General features: G+C 36.2%; 1 protein-coding gene across 1 annotated transcript; it reads left to right on the top strand.

Moving 5' to 3' along the window:
• Positions 1-2301: 2301 nt before the first annotated feature.
• btg3 (B-cell translocation gene 3) lies at positions 2302-10063 on the top strand. Its single transcript, XM_059351727.1, has 5 exons — positions 2302-2330; positions 4569-4775; positions 5889-6026; positions 7271-7460; positions 9554-10063. The coding sequence occupies exons 2-5, from the start codon at positions 4603-4605 to the stop codon at positions 9746-9748; spliced, it is 696 nt and encodes a 231-aa protein (XP_059207710.1). The 5' UTR covers positions 2302-2330; positions 4569-4602; the 3' UTR covers positions 9749-10063.
• The last annotated feature ends 36 nt before the right edge of the window (positions 10064-10099 follow it).

Genomic DNA, 10099 nt, shown 5'->3' on the forward strand with positions numbered 1-10099 from the left:
GTTGTCTTCTTTCAGCTTTTATATTTTGTTTTCAGTGAATAAACATTTTCAAATTGAATGTGTTATAAGTGTGTTTAAAAGTGTTTAACAAATTCAAAGATATGTGTATTTTAGACTTAATTTCATAAAGGATTAGATCCCACAGCGGGGAAATTTCTTTGTTACAGCCGCAAAAATTCACACAATTTTTAAGATAAGATAAAAAAAACAATCTAAGAAAAGACATTTAACAATATACAAAATATACAATAATAATATACTATATACAACTTAATGCAAATTAAGTGGAGAATGCGCAGAGTGCAGATTATATGCAAAAATGTTCAGATTGTGCTAAAGGAATGCTATATTTTAGTCTTAATATCATTTTTCTTGATCACTATCTGGATAATAATTTCCCTATCAAATAAACGTATAATTTCTATTATTCTTTTCTTCACTATTCAACACAATGAAAAAATTCAAGGCTATACTGTATCAAAGTCAAAGTGAAGATATATATATATATATATATATATATATAGACTGTGGTAAGTGAACTTACTGCGGTCTGCTTTGGTTTTCAGTCGGATTTTGTAGTTACTGCAATTTTTATATAATTATTTCTCTGAAATAAAGCAAAATTGAAATCTAAAACTTTGTCACAAGATAAAACAGACATTAATTAATTCATTCATTCATTCATTCATTTTTAATTATAACTCAATCTAGCCCAAATATGCAGTTACTGCAGTTAGGCTTTGTAGGGCAGTATTGGTGCTTTCACAAAATATCTACACAATGAGTTTGTGATAAACCATCAGTAATGTGGATGTAATAAATTAGTGGGTAGGTTGCAACATATTTGTAACAGCTTGTGTAAAATGACTTACTGGTGCTATGACTGCATGTGAATGATGCTGTATATCTGTGTCACCATTATGAAAATCTTTCATGATGTATTTCTTGTTTGCTCCTATTTCCAGTATCTCATTCAGATCTCTTATAAAGACTAAACTGATTATGTTACTTTGGCAATTAATTAGATTAACAAGGCAAAACATTTTAGGCAGCAGAGTCAGAAAAAGGGAACACCCTGACGAATGATTTACCATGATAACCAACATTTCCTCTTTTCAATCTTGATCGTTTTGGTCTTAGTTGCAGAGTGTTTGACATATTGGCCACTTCACTTGTGGTGCTCAAAGCACCAAACAAATAAATTTGAGAAAGAGAACAGCAATGTCTCTTTTCAGAAATCATGACCCAGTTTCTCATGATAATCTACAGGGCATATATTTAAGTTTGTCAAAGTGAGAGAAAGCAGATATCTCCTACACTCCTCTAACAACAAAGCAATCTAGATTGATAAATAGCTCTTCAGGTAAGAAAAGAAAAAGCATTTTTATTTTGCGGAGAACTGTCCCTTTAAACCAGAAATGTTCTTGTTTGTTATAAGTGCTATGGATTAAATTGGATGATTTTACAAACTTTCGACCAAAATGACCCACCTAACTACTGAATGTCTTCTGTTAGTTGTTGTTGATGTAAACTTTAATTTGCTTTTCACTTTTTTTATGATGAAAATAAGTGAAATCCTTGGATGCTTCCAATGCAACAAACAGCAAACACACACCTGACGCTATGAGTCATAGCAATAATTAATATGAATCCGTTCAGATCAGATCAGATCTTACAGTAATATATTTAATAGTTCACAAATATCAACTGTTTTAATTGCTTTTTGGTTGCTGGAGAATTTAATAGAAGTGATGTACTTCTTGAGCTCATTGTGAAAGCCAACAAAATATAGTTTTCTTCAAGCAAATTATGAATATAAAATTTGCCATCAGTATTCAAGTTTTGCAGGAAACACAAAAAACTTCACCAAAAGTGTAACATATGACATTTATTAATCATTTCACTCAAAAATGATGTAACAAAGGATGGCTATTGGCATAGTAGTAACACTGTGTGTAAATTATGTAACTTAAGAAAAATAAATGACTGAGGCAATTTCACAGTTTCAATATGTTGAGAACAGAAATTTCACATAATTGATTAACACTTTTTATGATGAAAAGAAGTGAAATCCTTGGATGCTACCATTGCAACAAACAGAAAACACATGCCTGACGCTATGAGTCATAGCAATAATGAGGATGAATCAGTCGATGACGAGCATGTGCTCGACCAATAAATGCGCTCTATTAGTCTGGCAGAAACCAATGAGAATGCTCGAAGGGCGGGATTGTGTCGTAAGGGGCGGGGCTAAGGACCCAACCTCAAGAGTTCTTGTGTGTGCTTCCATTCATTTGATGCTTCCACGCTGGAGGAGAGCTGGAGGAAAGGTAAGTTAAGATCATTATTTATATACAGTCTATAGTTAAGATGCACACAGCCTCGTGTCTCACCACATTAAATAACGGTCTCTTAAAATTATTGCTATGTAAAGAAACCACTGTGTTTTGTCAATTTCTAACTTTTGCCGCGATATTTAAATGATTGCTGTTAGCAACGTGAGACTGTTTAGCATTAACTTAGTGCCTAGTTAGCTATGGAGCTACAGCTAATAGCCTAATGTTATTCATAATATTGTGTATTTACAACGAGGTTGGTTTCAAATGGGTTTTGGCGCGGTTTAACGTTAGATAACATCACTTCACCAGCTAACACGTTGGACATAGTAGCCTATGTTAATGAGGGTGGTGACGCGTGGATAACCGGAACTCATGCGTCACAGCCCGCCTTTCCGGGACATCAATAACGGCCGGACCGTTAACTGAGGTCAACAGAACAAAACAACAGAGCGGAAATTTGACAAAGTTATTAACTCCTTGGCGTTATCATTTATAATTTTAAACAAAAATAATCCTGAAACAACAGCCGTTGCCACAACCGCACGTTAGTTACCAAAATAACAAGAAAGATCCTTTTCTCATAATTACATTTGTATGTACTACAGACAGAAAAACTACACACAGGAATAATCTTGTTTGCTCCTATTTCCAGTATCTCATTCAGATCTCTTATAAAGACTAAACTGATTATGTTACTTTGGCAATTAATTAGATTAACAAGGCAAAACATTTTAGGCAGCAGAGTCAGAAAAAGGGAACACCCTGACGAATGATTTACCATGATAACCAACATTTCCTCTTTTCAATCTTGATTGTTTTGGTCTTAGTTGTAGAGTGTTTGATATATTGGCCACTTCACTTGTGGTGCTCAAAGCACCAAACAAATAAATTTGAGAAAGAGAACAGCAATGTCTCTTTTCAGTAATCATGACCCAGTTTCTCATGATAATCTACAGGGCATATATCTAAGTTTGTCAAAGTGAGAGAAAGCAGATAACAAGAAAATAACAAGAAAGATCCTTTCCTCATAATTACATTTGTATGAACTACAGACAGAAAAACTACACACAGGAATAATCTTCAGTGCAGTTGAATAGTGTGTCAGGGTGTTTCAGAGGTATTAAAAAGGTGTAATGACAGTGACAACTAATATTTTAACATAGACACGCTCATGTTTTTGTTTTGTGTCACTTGGTTATTGCTCAGTGGTGGAAAGTAACTACAGTCATGGAAAATTTCTTGGTCACTTTAGTGCCTGGTACAACTAAAGGTACATCTGTTTGGACAAATGTAATGATAACAACAAAAATAGCTCATAAGAGTTTAATTTAAGAGCTGATATCTAGACATTTCCCATGTTTTTCTTAATTATGATTTTGGTTATTGTCAAGAAAACCATTGGAAATGGCTACATACCAGCTCTAAATTAAACTCTTATGATATTTTGTTGTTATCATTATATTTGTCCAAACAAGTGTACCTTTAGTTGTACCAGGCATTAAAATGAACAAGAAATTGAAGAAAAAGGGTGGTCTAATATTTTTTTTCCATGACTGTATGCACTACAGACGGGAAAACTACACACAAGAATAATCTTCAGTGCTGTTGAATCTTGAGTCAGGGTGTTTCAGAGATCTAAAAAAGGTGTAATGACAGTGACAACTATTATTTTAACATGGACAAGCTAGTCTTTTTGTTTTGTGTCACTTGTTTATTGCTACCAGTGGTGGAAAGTAACTAAGTACATTTACTCAAGTACTGTACTTAAGTACAATTGTGATGAAGTTGGGTGAATGTTACTCCACTACATTTAGCTGACAGCTTTAGTTACTGTTCAGGTCGAGAATTAACATAAACATGACAAATTTAAATTGATTTGACATTTGTTGTTATACCTCTTAACAGTATATTAAGAAGATAAAATGAATGCTCCCTTGAGAAAATTTAAATGCTGCTTTACAGAAATGCATCAATAATAATAATCCAATAATATATTTGGAATATAAATAACAATCTGAGTGGGTCCATTCTGCATAATAATTACTTTTACTTTTGATCCTTTAAGTACATTTTGATGCTGATACGTTTGTACATTTACTTAAGCTTTGAATGCAGGACTTTTACTTGTAGTGGAGTAATTATGCAGTGTGGTATTAGTACTTTTACTTAAGTAAGAGAGCTGAATACTTTTTCCTCCACATGATCTCACTAAAGGTTCTTTTCTTACAGAGGCTGTAGAAACGTAATGAGACATTTGTGAAATATGAGGAGAGAAATTGCAGCCGTGGTGTTCTTCCTGAAGAGGCTTGTTAAGAAGGCGGACAAGTTGGAATCTCACAAGATCGACCTGTTTGTGGAGAGGCTGGCTGTTGCACTGCAGGAGAAGTTCAAGGGGCACTGGTACCCGGAAAACCCCAGCAAAGGACAAGCATACAGGTGATGCTCCATCTCCGTTATCATTATTTTTTATTACTAACCACTATTGCTATCCAACCTAACTTTTTTTAACCCATTAAGGCCTAAAGCGCCTGGAAAAAAATGCCTGGAAAACCTATGGGCGATTTTCAAATGACCCCCTAAAACCTGAAGTTTTTCTGGAAATTCAACACCTACTAAATAATAGATTTTTCAGCCTCTGTAGCAGATAAAAATTAAATTCAAAAAGTATTTGAGAGCTTATACCCGTGGCTTTCATACGAAGTTGAGTTTATTTGTCCAAACCTTCAATACATTTTTTTTAAAAATCAACAAACTCAGCAAATGTTACATTTGACTGAATAAAAAATCCTATGCATAATACTAATACATGCCCATTAGCAAGATGCAAACATGATATGACCATTGGAAGAACAAGACATAGATCTCATTAGCCTACTCTAATAAAAAAAATTATCATAATAATAAATAATAATAATACATTTTATATATTGCACTTTTCAGGGTACTCAACGACGCATAAAGTAATATAAGACATAAACAGTCATGATTTCTTATATCATCATCACAATCAATTAGCCTATTATTATTAATATTAATATAATTATTATCTCCAGATGGCCACAAATCTGTCTGGTCTTTGGTGAAAATATGTCGTCTAAAAACATATTCCTCATCCATAAATACCGGTTGATTGGTTCCGAGGGTTCAAAGTCCGGATCAGCAATTAAATCATCGGTGCTGTTTTCATCAGATCTCTTCCGTCACTTACTGCTGAGCTCCTCCGCTATAGTCGTCTTCCTCCATGATTTCAAAGTTCTGGAAAAGTCCGATGTTGCATTGCGACACTCCCGCATGTATTCTGATCATGTTCTGATGCATTTCATTGGCCAAGAGACCGAAAATAGGTGGAAAAAAATACAAATACTACAAAATGATCCGCTGTCCCGGCCTTAATGGTAGAGTGACGCAACAGCGCTCCCAGCTTTAATGGTTGAAATGCGGTAATGCTTTCCCGGCGTCAGTGGGTTAATATAATGAATGTCTTTCCATCGATGGGTGCAGATGGTGTTAGGACTGTTTAAACTGAAGTCAGTTCTTTGTTCTCTTCAGGTGCATCAGAGTGAACAGGTTCTACAGGGAGGATCCAGAGCTTCTTCGGGCCTGCCGAGAGAGCGGGGTTCGGTATGATGACCTGGGACTGTCCCGTGAATTCACACTGTGGGTGGACCCTGGGGAGGTCTGTTGCAGGTGAGACTTTTGAGTAAATCTGCGTTTAGAGCTGAGGCAAAATTTGTTTGTACTTGTACAGTTTTACGGTATATACAGGTGCATCTCAATAAATTAGAATATCATAGAAAAGTTTATTTATGTCAGTAATTCAATTCAAAAAGTGGAAAATACAGGGCTTGAAGACCTCCGGCACGGTGCCGGAAATCCGGCTCGGGATTTTTTTTGGTGTTTTTTTTTTTTTTTAATCATGTAAAAAAAAAAAAAAAAACCTAGTTAGATCTGGGTATGACCGGGGAGGGCAGCAGTACGGTGGATAGCGTATAGCCTGCCGGAGAAGAAGAAGAAGGCGGCTCATCGCCGAGCGTGCTTGAGACCCACGTCATTACTATTTCTCAAGAAAGTGACTGGAGACTAATCCAGCGACTCCTTCTTACTCTCTTTTTAACGACCCGCTAACGAGCCGGAGGCCGGCTCGTTAAGAAGAGCGGCGCCGTTATCGGCAGTTAGCTCTGTAGCAGTACAGTGTGTATGAGCTGCTGCTGCAGGAGAAACAGCGATCTGTTTGTTTACAACAAGCACCGGACACTCTGTGCGCAGTTAGCGAGTACCGTTAATTCACGATCACTATGTTTATGATCAGCGGACACTGTGCATAATAATTAGCCATGCTGCTTTGTTTATGATCGACCGGCCCCCTTCATGCCTCCATGGTTGAAAAAGCGTGCTAAAGTGCCTCTAGAGTGGTGAAAACAAGAGGAAGTGCCTTATTGGCTGCCCTTCACACATGCAAAAAATTATTTGGTGCCCTCTAGATGTTTGCTCTCATTCAGCTCTCAAAGTGCACAAAATAGATGCATTTTACTTAAAAATGTACAAATTTTCTCCCGGGGGGGCATGCCCCCGGACCCCCCCTAGATGGTTTGGTTCGATACTTTTAATTGTCAGTACCATATCATTAATTACTTTGATCTGGATCTCCTTTTAACTTAATGCTAATATTTCATCATACATGATGCATCAGAGCTTTTTGCGTGCTTGTGGGGCCCCATGTTGTGCAGAATGGGCCCTTTTTATTCTTTTTTTTAGGATCATTTGAAAAATCCAATATTAAAAAAAATTCCACTTAATCATTGTCTCCCATGCAAACTATTCAAGAATTGATAGTTTATACGGATCTCCTGCTTATCATTTTTTATAAAGGTCATGATGTTTGATAACCTCCTATAACTGTTGCCGTGGTTTCCCTCTATCCCCATCTGTAGGTGCGGAGAGCATAATTTTTGCTTCTCAGTGGCCACCTTCTCTAACAACGAGGAGGAGGACAAAGATGTTGCAAAGGTGACCAGTGCTTTGGAGAGGGTGACCTCAGACTACCACTCGGGGTCTTCCTCTGACGAGGACAGCACGCGCACTTCCCCCCTCACCGTCCCCAACAGACGCTCTACTTACCAGGTATTGCATAACACAGGTTTGAATTCTTGTGACTAAATGTCCCGTGCAGTTCTGGAGAATAATGGAAAGTTACTCAATAACAGGATTTTGGAACCACAAACAGGGCTTTGCCCTGTTTGACACCTACTAGTTGTGATGTTGTAGTTAGATATGTTGGATTTTTTTTTTTAATTATTATTTTTTTCAGGATTTAAAAATACATTTCGGTATATAGGATTTTCATCAGGCAATATACATGTTGATACAAACACCAATCCAACAGACGTACTAAGACATACTAAGCTTTTCTTTCATAAGTTACTTTCCCTTTTTATTTGTATTTTACTTTAATGTTAATCAAACTATGAACACCTGAAGAAAATATGCCACACTGACTCTGTGAAATGAGTAGATCTTTAAAAAAAACAATAGTCTCTTCAGCATGTTACTTAGTTGGCAGCAAATCTGGTCTCCTTGGTTTAATGTACGGGACCCATTTTGACCACAATTATTTCCCTTTCATCTACAATTTTCAACCAATTTTCCACATTTGGGCTTCCTAGTTGGGGCTTTCTTCCCTCCAGTAAGCTATATTCTTAGTATTTGTCTGCAGTAAACTGGATATCTGGCACTATAATGCCTAAATACACTGTCAGAACACCAAGTGGTATAACAATAGGAAATACAGTTTCCAGACACTTGTGGATTTCATGCCAATAAGATGCAAGTTTTGGGCAATCCCAAAAAACTTGTAAAAACAACTTGTTCCAGCACCTTGATGTCTCTTCTGAGTGGGCGTAATGAAGAATCTCACAATGTTTTTCCACCCAAACTCCCTCCAGCTGTGAGAGGCTGTGGTTTTCCACTGTAGTTAACACATACTTTCCAATTGTTCTCCTGATAGAACCATTCGTCCTTCACTTTCCCATTTATGTTTAACATGTTGGGTGTTTGAAACTAAGGAGTCTTAAACTCTCATATAGTCTGGATATAAGTCTACGTCCACCCCTAGAGTTGTAAGTTTCTACAAATATATTTAGTACTACACTGCCAGCTTTCTCCAGTCCCTCAGTCATAATTTCATTTATCTGATGCCTCACCTGCAAATATCTGAAGTTTCAAAACTCTTTAAAATTCCTTTATTTATATAGCAACAGTATGATATCAGTCCTTTATTCATACATGTTTTAAATCTGGCATCTTTTCTATTTATCGTACGCACACCATCCTAATTATTTCTCTCGCCCTTCAATTTTTCAAGTTATTTTTTACCACTTTCTGTCAGATTTTTAATGTTATTTTTATCCAAGGATTATTTTTGACTGCAAGGTAATTAGGGGTGCACCGATTGATCAGCACCGATTTCCTTATCTGCGATCGGCCGATTCTTTTACGTCAAACAGATCTTATCTAGCGATCTTATCTACCTCCGCAAAGGTCTATTTGCTATTTATTTTAACATTTGAATAACCACAAAGCTGCTGCATTTGGGCATTTGTTCTTGTTGTACTATGACAAAACCAAAAACTCAGGACACTTTATTTATGGTTGCAGTTCTATTGTTAGTTTGTCCTGTAAATTGTTGCTATTTATTTTAAGTTCAATATTTTATTAACTACCTCAGACATTGAGATTTCCTTTATTTGTTAAAGAAAAATACTGCTGTGTTATTGTTTTTCAATAAAATAAGATGCAAACATTGAAGGTGTATGCTGTGAGTTATAAAAAAAAATGGAATCGGCAGGTCAGGCTTTTTAAAAATCGTTGATCAGCCAGAAAATTGCAATCTGTGCACCCCTAATGGTAATTTATCAGTTTACTGTCTGCTGTTGTGGCTTGTATTGGTGGTCCTACAGATTCCCCCTCTTCCATTTCTTTCCATCATTCCACAAAGCGTGAAGCACATACTAGAGACCTTATTCAGGCTGTATAATAGTAGTCCTTTAAATTAGGTAAAGCCATTCCCCCTTTTTCTTTCGATAGTTGCATTACTTTGTATATTATTCTTGGTTGTTTTTTTTTTTTTAATAGTTGTGAGTCATGTTTTATTGAATCTGGGGCTAGGATTGTTGCCTAAAGTTGATGGCAGCTTTTCTTTTTCTTTCCTTTATAAGGGGACATATCCACCTGCTCCCACGTGGCATCATAAGAAGAAATTCCCAGGAAATGTTCCCATCCTTCCACGTCCTCACTACGGCTTCAGGCCTCGCGGCAGAGCCAACCACACTCTAAGGCCTAATCTGTGGGTCCCCCGTAACTATGGAGGAGGGCCCGGCTACTGGGACCCTTCCCAAAATTATTATTGTTGATTAAACCCTGAAGACAACTTTAAAATGACTGAATGATGATTTTCTTTTTTTAACATAAATTTTATAGATTATGAATTGTTTTTGACAAAAAAAATTAATCTTTTTTCGCACTTTAGACCAATTGTTGTACTTTGAATAGATCACTTGTATTATATTAGATAATGAAATTGGAATACTACACATTTTGAAGTACTGTATTTTTACAATGGGAGACGTTCATGTATGCCACATACTTTGTCCTTTGTGATAAAATGTTTTATTTATTAGTGCAGAATTGTCAGATGTATAGACTTTAATAAAACTTCATAAACTTAACACATTTTCCATGCATCATGATGCTTTGTCTTTTTC

This window comes from Centropristis striata, chromosome 15 (assembly GCF_030273125.1).
Source record: "Centropristis striata isolate RG_2023a ecotype Rhode Island chromosome 15, C.striata_1.0, whole genome shotgun sequence".
NCBI classification, from domain to species: Eukaryota; Metazoa; Chordata; class Actinopteri; order Perciformes; family Serranidae; genus Centropristis; species Centropristis striata.

What these genes read in the sequence shown, in the direction of transcription:
- btg3 (XM_059351727.1), top strand. Translation starts at nt 4,603, where the DNA reads ATGAGGAGAGAAATTGCAGCCGTGGTGTTCTTCCTGAAGAGGCTTGTT. An exon ending in AGCAAAGGACAAGCATACAG is followed by an intron (nt 4,776 to 5,888) that starts GTGATGCTCCAT and finishes TGTTCTCTTCAG; the next exon opens with GTGCATCAGAGTGAACAGGT. An exon ending in ACAGACGCTCTACTTACCAG is followed by an intron (nt 7,461 to 9,553) that starts GTATTGCATAAC and finishes TTCCTTTATAAG; the next exon opens with GGGACATATCCACCTGCTCC.